The 27,167-nt window shown below is 42.2% G+C and overlaps 1 protein-coding gene across 2 annotated transcripts in view; it reads left to right on the plus strand.

Moving 5' to 3' along the window:
* The first annotated feature begins 327 nt into the window (after nucleotides 1-327).
* LOC112612992 (zinc finger protein 461) overlaps nucleotides 328-27,167 on the plus strand; it is a 121,332-nt gene continuing 94,492 nt past the window's right edge. The window contains exons 1-4 of one of the 2 annotated variants that reach the window (XM_025368038.1): nucleotides 328-409; nucleotides 572-698; nucleotides 1,262-1,357; nucleotides 14,654-16,878. In XM_025368038.1, coding sequence (XP_025223823.1) covers nucleotides 398-409; nucleotides 572-698; nucleotides 1,262-1,357; nucleotides 14,654-16,878 — 2,460 coding nt within the window. In that variant the 5' untranslated portion in view covers nucleotides 328-397. The remainder of the gene's footprint in view (nucleotides 410-571; nucleotides 699-1,261; nucleotides 1,358-14,653; nucleotides 16,879-27,167) is intronic. The other variant, XM_025368039.1, reaches the window with a different exon arrangement.

A 27,167-nucleotide genomic window follows, 5' to 3' on the forward strand; every position in this document is an offset into this window, starting at 1 on the left:
GGGAGGATCACCTGAGCTTGGGAAGTTGAGGCTGCAGTGAGCTGTGATCATGCCACTGCACTCCAGCCTGGGCAACAGAACGAGACCCTGTCTCAAAACGAAAACAAAAACAAAAAAATGAAGCAAGACGGAAAAAAAATAACAAGAAAGAAAGTGGTAAGGGAGGTGTGCCTATTTATTAAGCTTTTGTTGTAAATAGTAATTTGCATATCAGATGTTTACTGTAATATTCTTTCAGTTTTGCCTGGCCTACAGCTTGCTGTGTGCTTTTGTACTCTGTTTCATTTATTTAGGAAATAATATATCAATGTATTTTATTCATTCCCAGCTCTAACCATGGAATATTGGGATTGTCCCATTCTATGAAGGAGGTTTGCCGGTCGCAACAGGAATATTCATGAACATGGAGGTACTTTGTTTAAGTTACACTAACTTTTTTACTCTTCCCCACTCTCATCCTATCCAGTCTGCTCACTATATTCTTCCATCCTTCAGCACCCTTCTATCTCTTCCTTCATCTTAAAAACCTTTCCTTTAATTTCAACAGCGCTGCATGGGTTTGTCATTTCAGGGGTTGGTCATGTTCCAGGATCTGTTTATAGACTTCTCTCAGGAGGAATGGGAGTGCCTGGACGCTGATCAGAAGGACTTATACAGAGATGTAATGATGGAGAACTACAGCAGCCTGGTCTCACTAGGTAAGGATGTCTATCCGCAAATAACTCATGAATTTTGGGTGTACCTTTTAATTGTCTGGGTGAATTTTTACCTGTTGCCTAGGGAATTGTTTTGTGTTTTGTAGATTAAGAGATGGGCAGCTCTTTGGGGTCCCTCCATCTTCTCCATGCTTCAGACCTTTACACCTTTCTCTAGTCCTTCATGAGGACTAAGGGGCTAACTTTGAATTCAGGAACAACAGGAGTATGTCTTACTTCTTTTCTTTCTCTTTTTTTTGAGACAAAGTCTTACTCTGTCGCCCAGGCTGGAGTGCAATGGCGTGATCTCAGTTCACTCTAACCTCCATCTCTCGGGTTCAAGCGATTCTCATGCCTCAGCCTCCTGAGTAGGTGGGATTATAGGCATCCACCACCATGCCTGGCCAATTCTTGTATTTTTAGTAGAGACAGGGTTTCACCATGTTCGTCAGGCTGGTCTTGAACTCCTGACCTCAAGCAGTCCACCTATTTTGGCCTCCCAAAATGCTGGGATTACAGGAGTGAGCCACCATGGCTGGCCGTCTTACTTCTTTTCTTATAAACAGGTCTGTGTATCCCAAAGCCTGATGTGATTTCCTTACTGGAGCAAGGGAAAGAGCCCTGGATGGTTTCAAGGGACGTGCTGGGAGGATGGTGCCCAGGTGAGTAAGGACTGAGCAGATGGGGAAGACACTGCTGTTTAGAACCCAGCTTGTCAGGGAGGTAGCACCATACAGGTATTGGTTGAGGAGTCTCTTCCTTAAGGTCCCATGTAAGGGTTGTGGCCTAAGAAACATGGAGAAAAGTCATAATACCCCCCAACACACACTTTTAAAAATGTATTTATTTATTTATTTTGAGATGGAGTCTCACTCTGTCGCCCAGGCTGGAGTGCAGTGGCGTGATCTCGGCTCACTGCAACCTCTGCCCCCGAGTTGAAGCAATTCTCCTGCCTCAGCCTTTGAAGGAACTGGCATTATAGGTGCCCACCACCATGCCCAGCTAATTTTTGTATTTTTAGTAGAGATGGGGTTTCTTTTTTTTTTTTTTTTTTTTTTTGAGACGGAGACTCGCTCTGTCGCCCAGGCTGGGGTGCAGTGGCCAGATCTCAGCTCACTGCAAGCTCCGCCTCCCAGGTTCACGCCATTCTCCTGGCTCAGCCTCCCGAGTAGCTGGGACTACAGGCACCTGCCACCTCGCCTGGCTAGTTTTTTGTATTTTTTAGTAGAGATGGGGTTTCACCGTGTCAGCCAGGATGGTCTCAATCTCCTGACCTCGTGATCCGCCCGTCTCGGCCTCCCAAAGTGCTGGGATTACAGGCTTGAGCCACCGTGCCCGGCCAGAGATGGGGTTTCACCATGTTGGCTAGGCTGGTCTCGAACTCACCTCAGGTGATCCACCTGCCTCGGCCTCCGAAAGTGCTGAGATGACAGGTGTGAGTCACTGTGCCTGGCCAATAATCCCCTTTTACCTTCACCTTTTCAGTCTCTACTACCCTCTTGTCATAATTTCTTCCCATTTCAAAGAATAAAGTTACCTTCTTCGGGAGCCATCTGTTTCCTCTATCTTGGAGCTACTTCTTTCCCTTTGAAATTTAAACCTGTATTCTTGCTTTAAAGAAAAATCTTGCCGGGCGCGGTGGCTCACGCCTGTAATCCCAGTACTTTGGGAGGCCGAGGCGGGCGGATCACGAGGTCAGGAGATCGAGACCATCCTGGCTAACATGGTGAAACCCCGTCTCTACTAAAAATACAAAAAATTAGCTGGGCGTGGTGATGCGCGCCTGTAGTCCCAGCTACTTGGAGGCTGAGGCACGAGAATGGTGTGAACCCGGGAGGTGGAGCTTCCAGTGAGCCGAGATGGCCCCACTGCACTCCAGCCTGGGTGACAAAGCGAGACTCCGTCTCAAAAAAAAAAAAAAAAAGAAGAAAAATCTTTCAAAATATATTTATTTTTCATATTGATCCTTAACTTTTTTTTTGTCTTGTCTTTTCTTGTCTAGTTTTCCTTTGATGCAGCCATTTCATTCATCAATGGATATTCATTCACTTTTTTTTGAGATGGTTTCACTCTTATTGCCCAGTCTGGAGTGCAATGGCACGATCTTGGCTCACTGCAACCTCCGCCTCCTGGGTTCAAGCGATTCTCCTGCCTCAGTCTCCCGAGTAGCTGGGATTACAGGTGCACGCCACCACACCTGGCTAATTTTTGTGTTATTAGTAGAGACGGGGTTTCACCATGTTGGCCAGGCTGGTCTGGAACTCCTCACCTCAGGTGATCTACCCACCTCAGCCTCCCAAAGTGCTGGGATTACAGGCATGAGCCACCGCGTCTGGCCTTTTTTTTTTTTTGAAACAGCGTCTTACTCTGTCACCCAGGCTGGAGTGCAGTGGCGTGATATTGGCTCACTGCAACCTCCGCTTCCTGGGTTCAAGTAATTCTCCTGCCTCAGCCTCTTGAGTAGCTAGGACTACAGGCACGTACCACCACACCTGGCTACTTTTTGTATTTTCAGTAGAGACAGGGTTTCTCCATGTTGGCCAGGCTGGTCCTGAACTCGACCTCAGGTGATCCACCCGCCTCGACCTCCCAAAGTGCTGGGATTACAGGTGTGAGCCAGCACGCTTGACCTGATTCGCTTTTGATCAACATTTATTGACTTAAATCATGAAGCCTTCTTTTCTTGGTGGGTGACAGTTACAGAAGATACAAGCTCTCAGAATTACAGTCTAATAAATTTATTTATTTATTTATTTTGAGACAATATGTTGCTGTGTTGCCCAGGCTGGAGTGCAGTAGAGTGATCTTGGAGTAGAGTGATCTTGGCTCACTCCAACCTCTGCATCCTGAATTCAAGCAATTCACATGCCTCGGCCTCCCGAGTAGCTGATATTGCAGGCGCGTGCCACCATACCTTGCTAACTTTTTGTATTTTTAGTAGAGACAGGGTTTTGCCACATAGCCTAGGCTGGTCTTGAACTCCTGAGCTAAGGCAATCTGCCCACCTTGGCCTCCCAAAGTGCTAGGATTGCCAGTATGGGCTACCATACCCAGCCTAATAAAGGGTCTAGATCATGTGTATAAATCACTTTCTAAAAAGTAGACTCAACCAGGAGATTTCTAATATGGTGCTTAGAAGAAAGAGCTGAAGATATAAATGTGAAGGAATAGGATATGGCTGCTTTTAGGAGGAAAAGGTACACAGAAATGATTGTGTATTTAAAAGAGGACAATAAGTTAAATATAGAAGACTTAAGTGTCAAGGAAAAGGGAGTGATCCATTTTCAATAAGTTGGTGACAGTCTTAACATGGGCAAAAATTGGGCTGTAAGTAGCATAGACTGAGGGATTTTTCTTTTGAAGTAGAAAAGATAAGGCATTGCCGGGCGCAGTGGCTCATGCCTGTAATCCCAGCACTTTGGGAGGCTGAGGCGGGCGGCTCACCTGAGGTCGGGAGTTTGAGGCTAGCCTGACCAACATGGAAAAACCCCGACTCTACTGAAAATACAAAAAAATCAGCTGGGTGTGGTGGTGCATGCCTGTAATCCCAGCTACTCGGGAGGCTGAGGCAGGAGAATCGCTTGAACCCAGGAGGCAGAGATTGTGGTGAGCCGAGATGGTGCCATTGCACTGCAGTCTGGGCAGCAAGAGTGAAACTCTGTCTCAAAAAAAAAAAGGCATTTTATTTTTCAAAATGTGCTTTTAAGTAATGCAAACTATACATTTTAAAAAGTGTTTTAATTATGGGATATAGATGACTTTATTTTCTTTTATCCATAGAACATTACAAAAAATTTTTTTTAATTATTAACTTGATTATGGAAGTCTTTGAACATACACAAAAGTAGAAAGGATGGTGGAATGGACATCCCCCGAATCTATTTCCTAGCTGCAGTAGTTATCAATGAGTTTCCATGTTTCCAGTCTTACTTGATCTATGCCTGTTGACCTCTGCACCTTCCCTGGAGTTTGTTAAAGCAAGTCCTGGATATCATGAGTTCAGTACTATTAAATGTATAGGTAGCTTTTCAGTGTTTCTTCTCCTTTTTTTGTTTTTGTGACAGGGTCTCTCTGTTGCCTATGCTGGAGTGTAGTGGCACAGTCACAGCTCACTGCAGCCTTGACCTCCAGGACTGAAGTGATCCTCCCACCTCAGCCTCCTGAGTAGCTCAGACCACAAGCACACACCACCACACCTGGTCAATTTCTAATTTTTTTTGTAGAGATGGGTTCTCCCTATGTGCCATAGGCTGGTCTGGAAGTCCTGGGCTCGAGCAATCCTCCCGCCACCTCACTTTCCCAAACTGCTGGGATTACAGGCATGAGCAACTGTGCCCAGCTTGTTTCTTCTATTTAAAATGACTGCTCTGAGGTATCTTTATTTAAATGGACATTTTCATATTTAATCTTTCAGATGTGAGATTCCTGGGCCAATTTTTTTTTTCTTTTTTTGAGACAGAGTCTTGCTCTGTTGCTAGGCTAGAGTGCTATGGCACGATCTGGGCTCACTGCAACCTCCGACTCCCTGGTTCAAGTGATTCTCCTGCCTCAGCCTCCCAAGTAGCTTGGATTACAGGCACGTGCCACCTTGCCCAGCTAATTTTTTTTGTACTTTTAGTTGAGATGGGGTTTCACCACATTGGCCAGGATGGTCTGGATTTCCTGACCTCGTGATCTGCCCCGCCTCAGCCTCCCAAAGTGCTGGGATTACAGGTGTGAGCCACCACCCCCGGCCTGGTTTAAACTTTTTAAAACTCATGACAGTCTAGGACAGAAATGCATGAAACACTGGAGCTGCCTCATACAACTCAGTTCAGACAAGTATTCGTAGCTGGTTAGTTAATTGAAAAGTTTAAAGTGAAAAGATCTGATATGCCACGACCATATGAATTTAGATGACAGCATTTAATCAGAGATGGGTGGATCACTTGAGACCAGCCTGGCAAATGTAGCGAAACCCCCTCTGTACTAAAAATACAAAAATCAGCCCGATGTGGTGTTGCATGCCTGTAATCCCAGCTACTCAAATGGCTGAGGCACAAAATTGATTGAATCCGGGAGGAGGAGGAGGAGGCAGTGAGCCAAGATCACACCACTGTACTGCAGTGTGGGTGACAGAGTGAGACTCTGTCTCAAGAAAACAAAAAAAGAACTTTTTAATTTTCATGATACCATTTTTTTTTTTTTTTTTTTTGAGATGGAGTTTCGCTCTTATGGCCCTGGCTGCAGGGCAATGGCGCCATCTCGGCTCACAACAACCTCCGCCTCCCGGTTTCAAGTGATTCTCCTGCCTCAGCCTCTGAGTAGCTGGGATTACAGGCATGCAACACCATGCCCGGCTAATTTTTGTATTTTTAGTAGAGATGGGGTTTCACCATGTTGGTCAGGCTGGTTTTGAATTCCTGACCTCAGGTGATCCACCTGCCTTGGCCTCCCAAAGTGCCTGGATTACAGGCGTGAGCCACCACGCCTGGCCTCATGATACCATTTGTAACCCATGAGCTTTCATATATGTTTTGCCTTTTTTTTAAAATTTTTTTTTATTTTTTGAGACAGAGTCTTGCTCTGTCGCCCAGGCTGGAGTGCAGTGGCACGATCTTGGCTCACTGCAACCTCCACTTCCTGGGTTCAAGCTATTCTCCTGCCTCAGCCTCCCGAGTAGCTGGAATTACAGGTGCCCGCCACCATGCCCAGTTAATTTTTGTATTTTTAGTAGAGACAGGGTTTCACCATGTTGGCCAGGATGGCCTCAATCTCCTGACCTCAAGTGATCCACCCGTCTCTGCCTCCCAAAGTGCTGGGATTACAGGCATGAGCCGCCATGCCCGGCCAATGTTTTGCCTTTAAATTTTTCCCATTTTTATAGTAGTTTTTATTACTGAATTTATTTATTCATTTACTTACTTACTAGTCTCTGATAGCACGGCAAAGCATCTTGTTTGAAAATGGGCTCCCTGCTGGGAGTTCTGCTTCATTTTGTATACACACTATACCTGTAAGGTATGAGTCATCATTTAAGGTTTTAATTTTTTATGTGAAGGGATGACACAAAGGTTCTTGCAATCCAATTTCAACAGATGGTCTATGAAAGCTGTGCTGTTCTATATAGTAGCCACTAGCTACATGTGGCTAATTAGATTTAACTGTAAAGTAATTAAAATTAAATAAAATGAAAAATTCACTTCTTGGTCGGGCCCCTAGTGACTAACACCTGTAACTCCAGCGCTTAGGGAGGCTGAGGCAGGAGGATTGCTTGAGTCCAGGAGCTCAAGGCTGCAGTGAGCTGTGATCGTACCACTGCGTTCCAGCCCAGGTGACAGAGCAAGACCCTATGTCAAAAAGAAAAACAGGCCGGGTGCAGTGGCTCACACCTGTAATCTCAGCACTTTGGGAGGCTGAGGTGGGCAGATCACTTGAGGTCAGGAGTGGTCCAGTCAACATGGTGACCAGCCTAATCAACATAGTGAAACAACATCTCTATTAAAACAAACACACAAAAAATTAGCCAGGTGTGGTGGCAGGCACTTGTAATCCCAGCTACTCATGAGGCTGAGGACGGAGAATCACTGGAACCCAGAAAGCGGAGGTTGCAGTGAGCCAAGATCACACCACTGCACTCCAGCCTGGGTGACAGAGCAAGACTCTGTCTCAAAAAAAAAAAAAAAAAAACTGTATTTCCTGTTTGTGCTTTCTTTTTATGTTTCATCTTTTCTACTTCATTATTTGGTTTTATTTTCTTACTAATTTTTAGAAGTGATTCATTCATTCATTTTTTCATTTATTTATAATTATGATAAAATATACATAGCATAAATGTGTTACTATTTTAACCATCTTTAATTGTATTCATATTGTGCAACTGTCATTTCTAGAATTGTGCACATTCATTTCTAGAACTCCTGAAATTCCAACATAATCATGACAGATCTACCCATTTGGGTTAAGAAGAGGCTTCTGTTTACTAGTTATCTCATTGTTAGCATATCCTAACGGACCCCTGCCAAAGTTCGCCCCTCAGATAAACAAAAGCTCAACAATATAAAGCATGGGAATATTCATTGCTGGCCGTCTGTGACACTGCCAGGAAGCATCAAACTAGCCACTCAAATGAAAACGTGCCTACACTTGGAATGAGTAATCTCATTTTTGGACTGTCTACTACAGAAATAAAAGAAGTAGCTAATTCTGATATATACAGAAACACATTTCCTGGAATAGCAGTAACAATATAAATGGGCATTAACAAAAACTGTGACGGGCCAGGCGTGGTGGCTCACACCTGTAATCCCAGCACTTTGGGAGGCCAACACAGGTGGATCATGAGGTCAGGAGTTCGACACCAGCCTGGTCAACATGGTGAAAACCCCGTTTCTACTAAAAATACAAAAAATTAGCCAGGCGTGGTGGTGCGCACCTGTAGTCCCAGCTACTCGGGAGGCTGAGGTAGGCAAATTGGTTGAACTCAGGAGGCAGAGGTTGCAGTGAGCCGAGATCATGCCATTGTACTCCAGCCTAGGCAACAGAGCTAGACTCCGTCTTGAGGGGGAAACAAAAAACAAAAAACAAAAAAAAACTGTGACATTATGGTATATCCACATAACAGGATATTATGCAGCTATTCAAGGAAATGATGTAAATCTGTAAATAGCAACTTTAAAACTATCCTTGATCTATTGTTATCTGGGGGCAAAAGTTGCACACCAGTATGTATAGGACAGTTCTATTTTTATAAAAGGAAGAAAACGTACACATCGATACACATACATCATATATGAATGGGTGAATATGTGGATGTGCATAAACTTGGGAAAAGAAACACTCCAGACAAGTATGCATTCCTCTAGGGGTAGAAAATCATGTGTTTCAAATAGAAAGAAACATTTGCAAATATACATCTTCCTGGAAATAAGATGATGTAATGTGCTGAAAGTATAGTTCAGATCTTAATGAACAAGTAGGTGATATGGCACTTAAAACATTGGCTTAAGGCCAGGGGCGGTGGCGCACATCTGTAATCCCAGCACTTTGGGAGGCCAAGGTGGGTGGATCACAAGGTCAGGAGACTGAGACCATCCTGACCAACATGGTAAAATCCCATCTCTACTAAAAACACAAAAATTAGCTGGGCGTTGTGGCAGGCACCTCTAATCCCAGCTACTCAAGAGCCTGAGGAAGGAGAATCGCATGAACCCAGTGAGCCAAGAATACGCCACTGCACTCCAGCCTGGCAACAGAGTGAGACTCTGTCTCAAAAAAAAAAAAAAAAAAAAAAAAAAAAGGCTAAAAACTAGATATATATAAAAGCTATCTAGTTGCTTTATTTACTAGTGATGTCAAGACTTTCTAACTTCTTTAAGCATTATTGAACATAATAATTCTCTTTAATATTAGTATTTGAAGCCTTTTGGTTCTGTTTCTGCTGTTTTTTTCTTCATGTGATTTCTCATTTCCTGTATGTGTTAGACTTGTTGTTGTTGTTGTTGTTGTTTGTTTGTTTTTTAATTGCGAAGTGCTCTCTTTTTCCTTGAAAAAAAATTTTTTTTTTTTTTGAGATGGAGTCTTGCCCTGTCGCCCAGGCTGGAGTGCAGTGGCCGGATCTCAGCTCACTGCAAGCTCCGCCTCCCAGGTTTTACGCCATTCTCCTACCTCAGCCTCCCCAGTAGCTGGGACTACAGGCGCCTGCCACCTCGCCCGGCTAGTTTTTTGTATTTTTTAGTAGAGACGGGGTTTTACCATGTCAGCCAGGATGGTCTCGATCTCCTGACCTTGTGATCCGCCCGTCTCGGCCTCCCAAAGTACTGGGATTACAGGCTTGAGCCACCACGCCCGGCCTCCTTGAAACTTTGTGAGAATATTTTGAGGGTTGAGTTGAGGTTTTGTCCACAGAGATTTTGCGTTTGCTTTTTGCACAACCTGGCCCATAGGACAATTTTTATTGTCATCACTTAGTATCAAAGGAATTTGTAGGCCAGGCGCATTGGCTCACGCCTGTAATCCTAACACTTTGGGAGGCCGAGGTGGGTGGATCACTTGAGGTCAGTAGTTTGAGACTAGCCTGGCCAACATGGTGAAACCCTTTCTGTACTAAAAATACAAAAATTAGCTGGGCATGGTGTGTTTGTAATCCCAGCTGCTTGAATGGCTGAGGCACAGAACTGATTGAACCTGGGAGGTGGAGGTTGCAGTGAGCCGAGATCGCACCACTGCATTCCGGCATGGGTGACAGAGCGAGACTCTGTCTCAAAAAAACCAAAAAATAATTTTTTAATTTTCATAATACCATTTTTAACCCATGAGCTTTTGTAAATTTTTTGCATTTAAATTTTTTTCCCATTTTTTAATTCCTGAATTCAACCTTAATTGCACTGTAGTCAGTACTTACATGGTCAATATGAGACCAGTTTCTGGAAATGCACCAGTTAATGCACTGGTGCATTGTCAGTGTTTTTGCGGGGATGGGGATTCACGTGTTCTTGTGCTTTCTTTTAATTTTTGCGTGCAGAATTCTCACATGTTCAACATATCATGCTTGTTAATTTGATGTAAAGATACTCTGTATCCTTTCATATTTTCTGGGTGCTTGACCTCTCAGTTATTAAAAGAGGTGTATTGAAATCTCCCACAATCAGCCAGGTGCAGTGGCTTACGCCTGTAATCCCAGCACTTTGGGGGGCTGAGGCCTCCAAAAGGGATCATGGGGTCAGGAGTTCAAGACCAGCCTGGCCAAGATGGTGAAACCCTGTCTCTAGTAAAAATACAAAAAATTAGCCAGGCGCGGTGGTAGGCGCCTGTAATCCCAGCTACTTGGAAGGCTGAGGCAGGAGAATCACTTGAACTCGGAGGGCAGAGGTTGCAGTGAGCCAAGATCGTGCCACCGCACTCCAGCCGGAGTGACAGAGTGAGACTCAAAAAAAAAAAAAAAAAAACTCCCACAATCAAGATGAAGCCTAATCTTTTTGTATTTTCTCAATTTTTACTTTACATATTTAGAGTTTATTTTACTGGATGCTTACAAATTTAGAATTGTTAAATCTTTTTGGTGAATGAACATTTTATTATGTAGTAATCCTGTTTATTCCCAATAATATTTTCACCTTGAAGTCTATTTTTTTTCCAGTGCTAAGACCCTAGCTTTCTATTCGTGAATACTTGCCTGATTTTCATTTTCTTAGTTTTTACTTCAACTTTTTTGTGTCTTCATGTTTTTTAGATACTTTTTATTTTAAAAGGGTTGAAATTTACTTTTTCTTTGTTTACATTCCTTATAATTACTGATTTGGATTTTTTTTTTTTTTTTTTTTTTTTTTTTGAGACAGGTTCTCTCTCTCTGTTGCCCAGGCTGAGTGCAGTGGTGCAATCACAGCTCACCACAGCCTCAACCCCCTGGGCTCAAGCAATCTGCATACCTCAGCCTCCTGAGTAGCTGAAAATAAAGGCATGATCCACCTCTCTTGGCCTGTTTGAATTTTTTTTTTTTTTTTTTTTTTTTTTTTTTTTTTTTTTTTGAGACTGAGTCTGGCTCTGTCGCCCAGGCTGGAGTGCGGTGGCCGGATCTCAGCTCACTGCAAGCTCCGCCTCCCGGGTTCACGCCATTCTCCTGCCTCAGCCTCCCGAGTAGCTGGGACCACAGGCGCCCGCCACTTCGCCCGGCTAGTTTTTTGTATTTTTTAGTAGAGAGGGGGTTTCACCGTGTTAGCCAGGATGGTCTCGATCTCCTGACCTCGTGATCCGCCCGTCTCGGCCTCCCAAAGTGCTGGGATTACAGGCTTGAGCCACCGCGCCCGGCCTGTTTGAATTTTTTTAACCAGCTTATTTTGTTCTATTTGTCTCACTTTTCTTGTCTTCTGTGGCCTGTTTTATTTTACATTGTTTTAGATTTGAGGTTTTAAAAAAATCTGATGGCCGTACTTAGTTTGATTCCACTGATTTGGAAGTTGAAAGCACAGACTCTGGAGCCAGACTTCCTCCATTCAAATCCTAGCTCTGCCATTTAATACCTCTATGACTTTTGGCAATTTACTTAACCTCTCTGGTCCTCATTGGCAAATATATACGCTATTCACAGCATTCTAAATGAGCTTATATAGTAAATGTGTAAAGCAGTAAAATTAGTGCCTGGCACATAGCAAGCATGATGTGTAAGCTATTTTTTTTTTTTTTTTCTGTTCATTTTGTTCTTATTGGGATTTCATCATGCGTAGTTTTTTTAAGAGTCAGGTTCGTTTGTAACCCAGGCTGGAGTGCAGTGGCTTGACCACAGCTCATTGCAGCACTGACTTTCTGGGCATGGGTGATCCTCCTGCCTTAGCCTCCCGAGTACCTGAGGCTACAGGCACATGCCATCACACCTGGCTCTTTTTTTTTGAGACAGTGTCCCAAGCTGTTTCCCAGGCTGGTCTTGAACTCCTGGGCTCTGGTAATCTTCCAGCCTTGGCATCCCAAAGTGTTGGGATTACAGCCATGAACCACCATGCCTGGCTTGTAGAACTTCTACTTTTTTTTTTTTTTCCCCTGAGATGAAGTCTTACTCTGTTGCCCAGACTGGAATGCAGTGGCACAATTTTGGCTCACTGCAACCTCTGTCTCCTGGGTTTAAGCAATTCTTCTGCCTCAGCCTCCTAAGTAGCTGGGAATTCAGGCGTGCACTACCATGCCTGGCTTATTTTGTATTTTTAGTAAAGTCGGAGTTTTGCCATGTTGACCAGGCTGGTCTTGAACTCCCTGATGACCTCAGGTGATCCACCTGCCTCAGACTCCCAAAGTGCTGAGATTACAGGCATGTGCCACTGCACCTTGCCCCATAGAACTTTTAAAATTTACCATCCATGGCACTCATTGCACCTGACTCAGATTTTTTTTAGAAAACCTCATCACTTCTGAATAAATTTTAGCTGTTACATCTTGAATACAGTTTGCTCCCTGTTCTTTCAGTATTACTTTCAGGAAGACAAATGAATTCTTTGACTTTTCTTTATGACTCTTAACCTTGCTTTTGCATTTCTAATTATTTAACCATTCCAGTGAGGTTTTGATGTTGATTTCTTTCTCTCTATTTTTCTCCTTGAAATTTATAGGTTGAAGAAACTGGATCATCTGTCATTTAACATTTAGCTCCCCTCCCTTTATTCCTTTCTTTCCTATAAACAGACTATGTGATACTAGTATTGTGTATTTCATCAAGAAGCACATATCTGGTTGTTTCTGTTTTTGTGATGTTAGTAGCCATTCCTCATCTCATCCCCTAAAAATTACTAGGTAATTTTAAAATTGTCCTTATGAACACACAGATTTAAAAAATATTTCATGTGATTTATTGTAATTACATTATAATGATTACAGTTATTATTCTCGAATTCATGCTCAACTTGTCCCATCTTTGGCCAATGGGACCCTCTTCACAATGGTTCCTGAGTCTTTTTGACATGACCCTAGGGGTCTTGAATAAGCTTCTTTGCTTTTCTAATATGCCAGCTTTTTCCATGCTCATAATGCACCTTTCTGTCCTAATCCCAAGATGCTCCAAGGAGCCTAGGTTCTGTGTAGTAAGAAATGGTATTTAGAGACAGTAATCTGTCATTAGCGTGTTCATTGCTGCTGGATTGGTTGTTTCTAAGGCTTCAATGGATGAAGATGGAAAGTATTTTTTAAAAATCATGATTGCACTCTTATACTGCCAATTCAAATTCATTCATTGAATTTTAAGTTTCAATGATTTATTTTTTAATTTTTAGATACCCCATTTGTGTCTTTTACAAAAACTTGCTTGGCCTTTTTGCTAATGAGATATTACTTTCTCACTTTAAAAAAGTAAACTTTAGGTTTTAGGATAGTTTTAGACTTACAGAAACATTGTCAGGTAAGTACAGAGATTTCCCATATACATCACATGTAGTTTCTCATTAACATTGTATGTTTGTACATTTGTCATAATTAATTAATTAATGTTGATCCTATTCAATAATAACATCATTGAAGGAATGTGGTTATTATTTACCTTTCCTATGGTGCTGAGATCTATTATTATTAATGGAAACCCCTACTTTACTCAGATTTCTTTATCTTTTTTTTTTTTTTTTTTTTTTTTGAGACAGATTCTGGCTTTTGTTGCCCAGGGTGGAGTGCAATGGTGCGGTCTTGGCTCAGTACAGCCTCAGCCTCCCGGGCTCAAACGATTCTCCTGTCTCAGCCTCCCGAGTAGCTGACATTACAGGCATGGGCCACCACGCCTGGCTAATTTTTGTATTTTTAGTAGAGACAGGGTTTCACCATGTTAGCCAGGCTGGTCTCGATCTCCTGACCTTGTGATCCGCCCGCCTCAGCCTCCCAAAGTGCTGGGATTACATGCATGAGCCACCACACCCGGTCTCCTTAGCTTTTACCTAATGTCCTTTTTTCCTATTCTAGGATCTTGGCTAGGAGAACACATTGCATTGAGTCATTATGTTTCCCTTGGCTCTTTGACAGGTTTTCAGACTTTCCTTGTTTGTGATTATCTCAGTAGTTTTGGAGAGTACTGGCAAGGTATTTCGTAGATTATCTCTCATTTTGGGATTTGTCTGGTGTTTTTCCAGTGATTAGACTGGAGTTCAGTATTTTTAGAAGGAAGATCACAGAGATAAAATGTTGTTCTCATCACATCATATAAGGGTACATACTATCACCATGTATGTACACTATCTTTTTTTTTTTTTTTTTTAAAGACAGGGTCTTGCTCTGTCGCCCAGGCTGGAGTATAGTGGCACAATCATAGCTCACTGCAACCTTGAACTCCTGAGCTAAAGCAATCCTCCTCTCTCAGACTCCCAAAGTGCTGGGATTACAGGAATGAGCTACCACGCCCAACACATTTTTACTTCTTTAGGACATTATTTTCAGTTTGTCTCCCTCTTCTACCATAGATGTTTTTATTTCTACTCAACAAGGAAATGCCATGTTTTTGCTTTCTGTTTATTTTTCAGACTCGGAGTTTAGATGTAAGACCAAAGATTCATGTTTGCCAAAAGAAATCTATGAAGTAACATCATCTCAGTGGGTGAGAATGGAAAAATGTCACAGCCTTGTGGGCTCCAGTGTCAGAGATGACTGGGAATGCAAAGGCCAGTTTCAGCACCAAGATATAAATCAGGAACGATATTTGGAAAAAGCAATAATGACTTACGAGAAAACGCCAACTTTCTGCCTACAGACATCTCTCACTCTGCATCATCAGATTAATCCTGGAGAGAAACTGTATAAATCCATAGAATGTATGGCTTTTAAGAATGGCTCAGAACTTACACAACAGCAAGAAACCCATACTGGTGAAAAACTCTATAAATGTAAGGAGTGTGGGAAGGCCTTTTGTCATTTTTCCTATTTTGTTAAACATCAGAGAATTCATACTGGGGAAAAGCCCTATGCATGTAAAGAATATGGAAAAGCTTTTATTTCTGGCTCACATCTTATTCAACACCAGAAAATATATATAGATGAGAGACCTCATGAGTGTCAGGAATCTGTGAAGGCCTTTAGACCATCTACGCACCTTATTCAACATCGGAGAATTCATACTGGTGACAAACCTTATGAATGTAAAGAATGTGGGAAATCTTTTACTTCTGGCTCAACACTAAATCAACATCAGCAGATTCACACTGGTGAGAAACCCTATCATTGTAAGCAATGTGGAAAATCTTTTACTGTTGGCTCAACACTAATTCGACACCAGCGAATTCACACTGGTGAGAAACCCTATGACTGTAAGGAATGTGGAAAATCTTTTACTTTTCACTCAGCACTAATTCGACATCAGCGAATTCACACTGGTGAGAAACCCTATGATTGTAAGGAATGTGGAAAATCTTTTACTTTTCACTCAGGGTTAATTGGACACCAGGTAATTCACACTGGTGAGAAACCTTATGATTGTAAAGAATGTGGGAAATCTTTTACTGCTGGCTCAACACTAATTCAACATCAGCGAATTCACACTGGTGAGAAACCCTATGATTGTAAAGAATGTGGGAAATCTTTTGCTTCTGGCTCAGCACTACTTCAACATCAGCGAATTCACACTGGTGAGAAACCCTATTGTTGTAAGGAATGTGGAAAATCTTTTACTTTTCGCTCAACACGCAATCGACACCAGCGAATTCACACTGGTGAGAAACCCTATGATTGTAAAGAATGTGGAAAATCTTTTGCTTCTGGCTCAGCACTACTTCAACATCAGCGAATTCACACTGGTGAGAAACCCTATCATTGTAAGGAATGTGGAAAATCTTTTACTTTTCGCTCAGGGCTAATTGGACATCAGGCAGTTCACACTGGTGAGAAACCCTATGATTGTAAAGAATGTGGAAAATCTTTTGCTTCTGGCTCAGCACTACTTCAACATCAGCGAATTCACACTGGTGAGAAACCCTATCATTGTAAGGAATGTGGGAAATCTTTTACTCTCCGCTCAGCACTAATTCAACATCGGCCAATTCACACTGGTGAGAAACGCTACAGTTGTAAAGAATGTGGGAAATCTTTTACTTGTCACTCAACACTAATTGAACATCAGCGAATTCACACTGGTGAGAAACCCTATCATTGTAAGGAATGTGGAAAATCTTTTACTTTTCGCTCAGCAATAATTCAGCATCAGCGAATTCACACTGGTGAGAAACCCTATGATTGTAAGGAATGCGGGAAGGCCTTTAGACGTCGTTCAAAACTTACTCAACATCAACGAATCCATACTGGTGAGAAACCTTATCAATGTCATGAATGTGGGAAAGCCTTTGTCCGTTTCTCAGGACTCACAAAACATCACAGTATTCACACTGGCGAGAAACCCTATGAATGTAAGACATGTGGGAAGTCCTTCAGACAGCGTACACACCTTACTCTACATCAGAGAATTCATACCGGTGACAGACCTTATGAATGTAAAGAATGTGGGAAGTCTTTTACTTGCGGCTCAGAACTAATTCGACATCAGCGAACTCACACTGGTGAGAAACCTTATGATTGTAAGGAATGTGGGAAGGCCTTTAGATGTCCTTCACAACTTAGTCAACATAAACGAATCCATACTGGTGAGAGAACTTATCAATGTCCAGAATGTGGGAAAGCCTTTTTCTATGCCTCAGGACTCAGCCGACATCAGAGTGTTCACACTGGCGAGAAACCCTATGAATGTAAGACATGTGGGAAGGCCTTTAGACAACTTACACAGCTTACTCGACATCAGAGAATTCATGACCTAACATAATTAACGTAGGAAACCGTTCTCATGCCATTTGTCATGGATCATCAGCAGATTCCATATGTGGGTCAAATACAATGGATGTGGGAATTCCTTTTACTTCATATTCACTTTTTCCAGAATTAGGACCTTTTTTTTTTTTTTTTTTTTTTGAGACAGAGTCTCGCTGTCGCCCAGGCTGGAGTGAAGTGGCACTATATTGGCTCACTACAAGCTCTGCCTCCTGGGTTCATGCCATTCTCCTGCCTCAGCCTCCCAAGTAGCTGGGACTACAGGCATCTGCCACCATGCCCAGCTAATTTTTTTGTTTTTCTATTTTTAGTAGAGACAGAGTTTCACTGTGTTAGCCAGGATGGTCTCGATATCCTGACCTCGTGATCCACCCAACAAAATTAGGACATTTAATACTAAAAGAAATTGATAATGAGTGTAGATGAGTTTTCTATCATGATTCAAAGCTTGTTGAAGTTATACAAATTCATATTAGAGAATGTGGTCAATGACAAAAGACAACCATTTACTACCTATGTGACATTAGGCTAATTATGTAAATTCTCTGTGCCAAAATTACTAATTGGTAAAATGTTGATGGTAATAGTTGTTTTTGTCTTTTGTTTTGAGACAGAGTCTTGCTCTGTTGCCCAGGCTGGAGTGCAGTGGCGCTATCTTGGCTCACTGCAACCTCTGCCTCCCAGGTCCAAGTTGTTATTCTGCCTCAGCCTCCTGAGTAGCTGAGATTACAGGCATGCGCCAGCATGCTGGGCTAATTTTTGTATTTTTAGTAGAGACGGGGTTTTATTGTGTTGGTCAGGGTGGTCTCAAACTCCTGACCTTGTGATCCCCCTGCCTCAGCCTCCCAAAGTGCTGGGATTACAGGCGTGAGCCACTGTGCCTGGCTAGTAATAGTTTTTTTTATAATAAATAAGTGTGACTACATTTTTCGTGTTTGACTACTGGCTTCCTTTTAAGCCTCACTTCCCTGTCTACTTCCCTGTCTACTTTAGCCCATATCTGCAAAGGTGGCTAAGAGAGCCCTTGCTGGAAAGAAAGCAAGCAAAACTAAAGTCTGTGTGCACCTTCTCCTTTGGATCCACTGGGCAATTTATATTAGAAATTCCAAGCCTGGCGAGGTGGCTCACACCTGTAATGCCAGGACTTTCAGAGGCTGAGGTGGGTGGATCACCTGAGGTTAAGAGTTCAAGACCAGCCTGGCCAACATGTTGAAACCCCATCTCTACTAAAATACAAAATTGGCCAGACATGGTGGCGTATATCCGTAATCCCAGCTATTCAGGAGGCAAGGCTGGAGAATCGCTTGAACTCGGGAGGCGGATGTTGCGGTGAGCTAGTCAGTGGAGCAGTCAGAACACACACAGTGTTTATCAATTAAGTTTGTAGTCAGAACACACACCACATTTATCAGTTATGTTTGCTGTCTTATATGGACACAGTTTGTGATGCCCTAAAACAAGTAGTGGTGCCAAAGATACTCATAGGTCACCATAACAGATAAAATGACAATGAGAAAGTTGAAATATTGTTGGGATCATCCAAATATGAACACATGCTATTGAATAAATGGAGCCAATAGACTTGTTCACTGCATGGTTATGTCAGAGGCATGTAAACCAGAACAACTTCTTGAATAGGAGCTGTGTAAAATAACACTGAAACCTACTGGGCTGCATTCCTAGACAGTTAAGGCATTCTAAGTCATAAAATGAGATAAGAAGTCAGCATAAGATACAGGTCATAAGGACCTTGCTGATAAAACATCTTGCAGTAAAGAAATCGGCCAAATCCAAGATCGTGACAAGAGTGATCTCTGGTCATCCTCACTGCTATACTCCCAGCAGCACCATGACAACCAGCTAAGTTTTTATTTTTTATTTCAGTAGAGTTGGAGTCTTGCTTTGTTACCCAGGCTGGTCTTGAATTCCTGTCCTCAAGCAATCTTCCCACCTTATGAATGTAAAGAATGGCCCACCTTGGCCTCCCAAAGTGCTGGAATTACAATCATGAGCCACTGCACCTGGCCCTTTTTTTTATTGAGATGGAATTTGGCTCTTGTTGCCCAGGCTGGAGTGCAACAGCACGATCTCGGCTCACCGCAACCTCCGCCTCCCAGGTTCAAGCGATCCTCTTGCCTCAGCCTCCTGAGTAACTGGGATTACAGACATGCTCCACCATGCCAGGCTAATTTTGTATTATTTAGTAGAGAAGGGGTTTCTCCATTTTGGTCAGGCTGGTCTCTGAACTCTGGGCAGGGCTAATTTAGATAAGGTAGTCAGGAAAGGCATTTCTTACAAGGTGGTATTTGCATGAACGTAGACATATGGTTGCATTTTGTTATATGTAAATTATACTTCAATTAAGTTGATGAAAAAATCTTATCAACTATTCACTTCGGATTGTTGTATTTCATTCTATTTAAATCACACTTGTGTTTTAAAAAGTCAACACTTGTCTACAACTTACATATCTGTTGATTTGTACTTTTTCTAATATGTTTATGGATGATTAAAAAAATATATATATACACATCTTTTAAGAAGGTTATTTTAAGGTTAATCAATTGACGCTTTGTCTCAATTGATTCTTTTGTCTCAATTTGTAGTCAGTTGAGGTTTGTCACAATTTATGGAAACAAATCAAATGTTTGTTCTCAAATTCTTTGTCATTTATTATTTCTTCTCCATATTTTTGTTACTGCTTCCTTGGAGATATTTAAACATAAATATATAGAGAGAGGGTTAAGATGGAGGAGTACTTTTTACAGTTCAGTTGTCTTTTTTGTGTGTGACAGGTTTTTGTTGTGTTGCCCAGGCTGGAGTGCAATGCCACAATCTTGGCTCATTGCAGCCTCAACTTCCTGGGCTCAGTCGATCCCCCACCTCAGCATCCCAAGTAGCTAGGACTACAGGCACACACCACCACGCCTAGCTAATTTTTGTATCTTTTGTAGAGACAGGGTTTCACTTTGTTGCCCACGCTGGTCTTGAATTCTTGGGCTCAACTGGTCCTCCCACCTCAGCCTCCTAGGTGCTGGGATTACAGGTGTGAGCCAGTGTGTTCAGCCAATACTCTGTTTTATGTTTTTACTTTTCACTTTTAAAAATTAACTCCTTTTATGCCGGGCGCGGTGGCTCAAGCCTGTAATCTCAGCACTTTGGGAGGCCGAGGCGGGCGGATCACGAGGTCAGGAGATCGAGGCCATCCTGGCTAACACGGTGAAACCCCGTCTCTACTAAAAAATACAAAAAACTAGCCGGGCGAGGTGGCAGTGCCTGTAGTCCCAGCTACTCGGGAGGCTGAGGCAGGAGAATGGCGTAAACCCGGGAGGCGGAGCTTGCAGTGAGCTGAGATCCGGCCACAGCACTCCAGCCTGGGCGACAGAGCCAAACTCCGTCTCAAAAAAAAAAAAAAAAAAAAAATTATGAAAAAAGTAGAATTTTTAAGGAGCAGAGAAAAGCACAATGAAGACAGAAAAATCTCCTGTATATTCTTATCGACCAAAGATGATCTATTCAGGGGGTAAATGCTTTTTTCTTTTTTTTTTTTTGAGACGGAGTTTCGCTCTTGTTACCCAGGATAGAGTGCAATGGCGTGATCTCGGTTCACCACAACCTCTGCCTCCCAGGGTCAAGCAATTCTGCCTCAGGCTCCCGAGTAGCTGGCATTACAGGCATGCACCACCACGCCCAGCTAATTTTCTATTTTTAGTAGAGAGGGGGTTTCTCCATGTTGAGGCTGGGCTCAGACTCCTGACCTCAGGTGATCCGCCTGCCTCAGCCTCCCAAAGTGCTGGGATTACAGGCGTGAGCCACCGTGCCTGGCTGGTAAATCCTTTTAGTAGAGGAGTTTCAATATTTCTTTTTTTTTTTTTTTTTTAAGACAGAGTCTGGCTCTGTCGCCCAGGCTGGAGTGCAGTGGCGCGATCTCGGCTCACTGCAAGCTCCGCCTCCCGAGTTCACGCCATTCTCCTGCCTCAGCCTCCTGAGTAGCTGGGACTACAGGCGCCCGCCACCGCGCCCAGCTAATTTTTTGTATTTTTAGTAGAGACGGGGTTTCACCGTGGTCTCAATCTCCTGACCTTGTGATCCGCCCGCCTCGGCCTCCCAAAGTGCTGGGATTAAAGGCGTGAGCCACCGCGCCCGGCCTGGAGTTTCAATATTTCTAGTCTGCCATAGTACTAGAAAGAAAAGAATCATTACTGACATCTTTACGACATTGAGTTTTTCTCTTGTACCTGGTATATCTCTTTATTTCAGTAGGTATTCTTTTATGTGCTTTAGTAAGTCTTTATATTTTTAGCATAAAAGTGTACACATTTCTTGTTTTACTTATTTCTAGATACTTTATGGGTTTTGTTTATAATACGATTGGGATATTTTTTCTGGTATGTAATTGATTACTATTACTATGTACTAAACTATTGGTTTTTGTCTAAGGATTGTAACATTGATGAACTACTTTAGTAGATGAAATGGTTTCTTCATGACATTGAATTGTCTAAAGAGATGTTGGTATTATTTGTAAATAAAAGTATTTGCCTATTCCTTTCTATATGCCTTCTTTTCTTAATTTATACTTGTAGCTTGGATTATATGTCTAATATTGAATGTCTACAACACTAATTAGTTTCCTCATCTTCACCCTTTCTTTAAGTGAGGTTCGTTGTTGTTGTTGTTGTTGTTTTCTTGTGAGACAGGGTCTCACTCTGTCACCAGACTTGAGGGCAGTGGCATGATCACTGCTCACTGCAGCCTCAACCTCCCAGGCTCAATCAATCCTTCCACCTCAGCCTCCCAAGTACCTGGGACTACAGGTGTGCACCACAATGCCCGGCTCATTTTTGTATTGTTTGCAGAGATGGGGTTTTGCCGTGTTGTCGAGGCCAGTGTTGAACTTCTGGGCTCAAGCAATCTGCCCTCCTCGGCCTCCCAAAGTGCTGGGATTACAGGTGTGAGCCATTGTGCCTGGCCAAGGGAATATTTTTAATGTTCACCATTAAGGATGATTGCTGTAGGTTTACGGTTTTATTAATTAAAACTATTTTTGGTTGTATTTTTAATTGTATTTTAATTTAAATTTTAATTGTAAAAATAATTTTGTATTTTTAATACAAAATTAGCTGGATGTGGTGGTGGGCACCTGTAATCCCAGCTACTCAGGAGGCTGAGGCAGAGAATTGCTTGCACTCGGGAGGCAGAGGTTGCAGTGAGCTGAGATCGCAACACTGCACTCCAGCCTGGGCGACACAGCAAGACTCCATCTCAAAAAAAAAAAAAAGAGAGAGAAAATGTAGTTTATGTACACAAAGGAATAATATTCGGCCATAAAAAAAGAATGAGATCCTGTCATTTACAACAACATGGATGGAATTGGAGATCATTATGTTAAGTGAAGTAAGCCAGGCACACAACAACAAACATCACAGGTTCTCACTTATTTGTGGAATCTAAAAATCAAAACAATTGAACTCACAGAGAGAGTAGAAGGATGGTTAATGGAGGCTGAGAAAAGTCATGGGGGAAGTGATGAGGGTTGATGGGTACAAAAAAGGTAGACAGAATGAATAAGACCTACTATTTGATAACACAACAGGGTGACTACACTCAATAATAATGTAATTGTACATTTAAAAATACCTAAAAGAGTATAGCCGGGCGCGGTGGCTCAAGCCTGTAATCCCAGCACTTTGGGAGGCCGAGACGGGTGGATCACGAGGTCAGGAGATCGAGACCATCCTGGCTAACATGGTGAAACCCCGTCTCTACTAAAAAATAACAAAAAAAAACTAGCCGGGCGATGTGGCGGACGCCTGTAGTCCCAGCTACTCGGGAGGCTGAGGCAGGAGAATGGCGTGAACCCGGGAGGCGGAGCTTGCAGTGAGCTGAGATCCGGCCACTGCACTCCAGCCTGGGCGACAGAGCAAGACTCCGTCTCAAAAAAAAAAAAAAAAAAGTATAATTGGATTATTTGTAACACAAAAGATCATTTGCCTGAGAGGATGGATACCCTATTCTCCATGATGTCATTATTATACATTGCATTCCTGTATCAAAACATCTCATGTACCCTATAAATATATACACCTACTACTATACACTGTCACTGTGTCTATTTAGAAAGAAGTAGACATAAGAGACTCCATTTTGTTTCCAGTTGCATGGGGTATCTTTTTCCATGTCTTCACTTTCAATCTGTGTGTATTTTAGTAGGTGAAGTGGGTTTCTTGTCAGCAGCATATAGTTTTGTTTTATCTTTATTCATTCAGCCACTCTATGCCTTTAACTGGGGAATTGAGTTCATTTACATTCAGTGTTATTTTTGATAAGTAAGTACTTACAACAGCCATTTTGTTGCTTGTTTTACTCCTCTTCTCCTTTCTTCTTTCCTGTCTCCCTTTGTGATTAAGTGATTTTTCTCTGGTAAGGTGTTTTAATTCATTGCTTTTTATTTTTAGTGACTTTTTCATAGGTTTTTGCATTGTGGTTACTATGAGGCTTACAAAAAACATATTATAGATACAGTAAATTATTTTAAAAAGATGACAACCTATCTTAGATCACAAATAAAAGAATAAAATGAAAAAAATTTTCCACACTTTAACCCCTTCCCCCCATATTTTTACTTTTAGTTCTCCAAATTTGCATGTTTATATTACCACTCTCTTAACAGGTTGCTGTGGCTATTATTGTTTTTGATAGATATGTCTTTTTGGCCTCATGCTAGAGTTATAAGTGAATTACACCCATTTATAGTAGTAGAGTATCCTGGGTTTGTCTGTTTCCTTAATTTTACTGGTAGGTTTCATACCTTCATTGAAAAAAACTTTTTGCACATTAATGTTCTTTCTTTCAGATTGAAAAACTCCTAGGCTGTGTGCAGTGGCTCATACCTGTAATCTTAGCACTTTGGGAGGCCAAGGCAGGCAGATACTTGAGCTCAGGAGTTTAAGACCAACCTGTGCAACATGGCAAAACCCCATCTCTACAAAAAAAATACCAAAATTAGCTGGGCATGGTGGTACACACCTGTAGTCCCAGCTGCTCAAGAATCTGAGGTGGGAGGATTGCTTGAACCTGGAAGGTTGAGGCTGCAGTGACACAAGATCGCACCACTACACTCCAGCCTGGGTGACAAAGTGAGACCCTGTCTCAAAAAATAAAAAAGAAAAGGACAAAAAAGAAAAAAGAAAAACTCCCTTTAGCATTTCTTGTAACATGGGTATGGTGGTGGTGAATTCTCTTAGCGTTTGTTTGTCTGGCAAAAACGTTGTCTTTCATATTTGAAAGCTAACTTTGCTGGATATGGTATTCTTGGATGGCAATGTTTTTTTTTTTTTTTTTTTTTAGGGGGAGTCTGGCTCTCTTGCCCAGGCTGGAGTGCAGTGGCCGGATCTCAGCTCACTGCAAGCTCCGCCTCCTGGGTTCACGCCATTCTCCTGCCTCAGCCTCCCGAGTAGCTGGGACTACAGGCACCCGCCACCTCGCCCGGCTAGTTTTTTGTATTTTTTAGTAGAGACGGGGTTTCACTGTGTTAGCCAGATGGTCTCGATCTCCTGACCTCGTGATCCACCCGTCTCGGCCTCCCAAAGTGCTGGGATTACAGGCTTGAGCCACCGCGCCCGGCCGGCAATGTTTTTTCTTTTGGCACTTCTAAAATGTCATTTGACTCCCTTCTGTCCTGTATGGTTTCCATTGATAAGTCTGTTGCCAGATGAATTAGAGCTCCTTTAAATGCTATTTGTTTATTTTCTCTTACTGCTTTCAGGATCCTCTCTTTTTCCTTGACCTTTGAGAGTTTATTATATGACTTGGGGTAATTACATTTGGGTCAACTCTGTTTGGTGTTCTCTGACCTTCCTATACCTGGATATGTATATCTTTCTCAAGTTTTGGAAAGTTTTCTTTCCAAAGAATGGAAAGTTATTAATATTTTTAAAAATAATCTTTGTATCCCTTTCTCTTGCTTAAATCTTTCTTGAACACCAATGATTTTTTTTTTTTTTTTTTTTTTTTTTTTTGAGACGGAGTCTCACTCTGTGGCCCAGGCTGGGGTGCAGTGGCCGGATCTCAACTCACTGCAAGCTCCGCCTCCCGGGTTTACGCCATTCTCCTGCCTCAGCCTCCCGAGTAGCTGGGACTACAGGCGCCCGCCACCTCGCCTGGCTAGTTTTTTGTTATTTTTTAGTAGAGATGGGGTTTCACCGTGTTAGCCAGGATGGTCTCGATCTCCTGACCTCGTGATCTGCCCATCTCGGCCTCCCAAAGTGCTGGGATTACAAGCTTGAGCCACCGCACCTGGCCAAACACCAATGATCCTTAAATTTGGTCTTTTGAGGTAATTTTTTACATCTTATAGATGATCTTTGTTCCTTTTCATTCTGTGTTTTTTTTTCCCCCCTCTGACTTTCTGTTTTCAAATAGCTTATTTTGGAGCTCATGGATTCTTTCTTCTGTTGCACCCATTCTGCCATTGAGAGCCTATAATGAATTGTTTAGAAAATTCATTTTTTAGTTGCAAGATTTCTGGTTTTTTCTATTTTTTTCAATTTCTTTGTTAAATTTCTTTGATACATTTCTGAATTGCTTTTCAGTCTTATCTTGGAAATCACTAAGTTTCTTTAGAACTGCTATTTTCAATTTTTGTCAGAGAGCTCACATATTGCCATCTTGTTAGGGTGAGTTACTGGTTTCTTGCTTTGTTCTTTTGGTAAGATCATGGTTCCCTCTTTAGGTGTGTTTCTTATAGATGTACACTGATGTCTTTGCATTGAAGTATTATTTATTTATTCCAATGTTCTCTGGCTTGTTACAATTTTTACTGGACATATTTGCTTAGAGGTTCTTTATCATGAGGTTACTGCCTCCTTTTCAGCTCTAGGTGGTGCCTTAAAACCTGGTTTGCCTTAGCTTTAGTAACAGTTGGAGCAATTCACTTCCTTAATGGGGTAGGTCCTAAAGAGGGTATTCTGGCTCGCTAGGGGTTTGTGCCCAAGAGATCTGTGGAGTGAACCTCCTACAGCATGGTGCTGTTGACTAACCACACTGAGTTTAAACAAGATCTACATGTTGGGCTTAGAGGATAAAGCTCTTATATATCTTTTTTATTTATTTATTTTGAGACGAAGTCTCACTCTGTCACCCAGGCTGGAGTACAGTGGCATGATCTTGGCTAACTGCAAGCTCCGCCTCCCTGGTTCATGCCATTCTCCTGCCTCAGCCTCCTGAGTAGCTGGGACTATAGGCGCCGCCACCATGCCTGGCTAATTTTTTGTATTTTTAGTAGAGACTGGGTTTCACCGTGTTAGCCAGATGGTCTCGATCTCCTGACCTCGTGATCCACCCGTCTCGGCCTCCCAAAGTGCTGGGATTACAGGCGAGAGCCACCGCACCTGGCCTAACCACACTGATTTGGCATCTCCTCTGGCCAAGTTACAAACCAGAGTTTCCCATGGGTTAAGACAAGGCCAAGATGGTGGGGAGGCTGGTGGTGTGCCTCAATCTCACTTTTTCCACTACAGAAACCATGCGTTGAGGGGAAATTTTCTACATGTTTGGTGCCAGGCAGAATGGGGGAAGAGGTGTCATGGGTGTGGAAGTCTGATTCTGCTACCACTCCTCAGAGATTTTTCACTTCTCTGTAGCTCCAGAACTGACTGATCTTCATATCTGAGTTCTAGGATATTGTTGGTGATAATCTTGGTGATGCACATTTGTTTTTGGTTTTCTGTTGGTGGGCAGTGAAGCCAGTTTTCTTCTGCTCCGTCATTTGGAATGAGTAGTCTTCAAACACTTAAATTTTAGAGCCAATGACAACCTATTTGCTTTATCACCAACCTCACCACATACTCTTTCATTACTCTCTAAACTCTTTGCCTCCTTCAAGTTGTGTAAAAACATTATTGAAATATATTTCTAACGTACATTATTTTCAATTCATCACTTATCTCCACGGTTTTGGGTTTTTTTCCCCTGGTACAGGAAAACATCTGTTTTCTTGCTTTTTTCAGGTTTGGAGACCAGGTATGACATAACTACATTATTTCCAGAAGAAAAAAATTTGAAATACATTAGCTGGAACACTTTACAAAGAGAAGCTGCCCACTGATGCTACTTGGATACCCCCACTGGTATTGTTCACATAGGATAACCAAGATGTATTTTTTCCTTTTAGATACCAGTTTTTTTTTTTTTTTTTTTTTTTTTTTTTTTTTTTTTTTTTTTTTT

This window comes from Theropithecus gelada, chromosome 19, assembly GCF_003255815.1.
Source record: "Theropithecus gelada isolate Dixy chromosome 19, Tgel_1.0, whole genome shotgun sequence".
In the NCBI taxonomy this organism is placed as follows: Eukaryota; Metazoa; Chordata; class Mammalia; order Primates; family Cercopithecidae; genus Theropithecus; species Theropithecus gelada.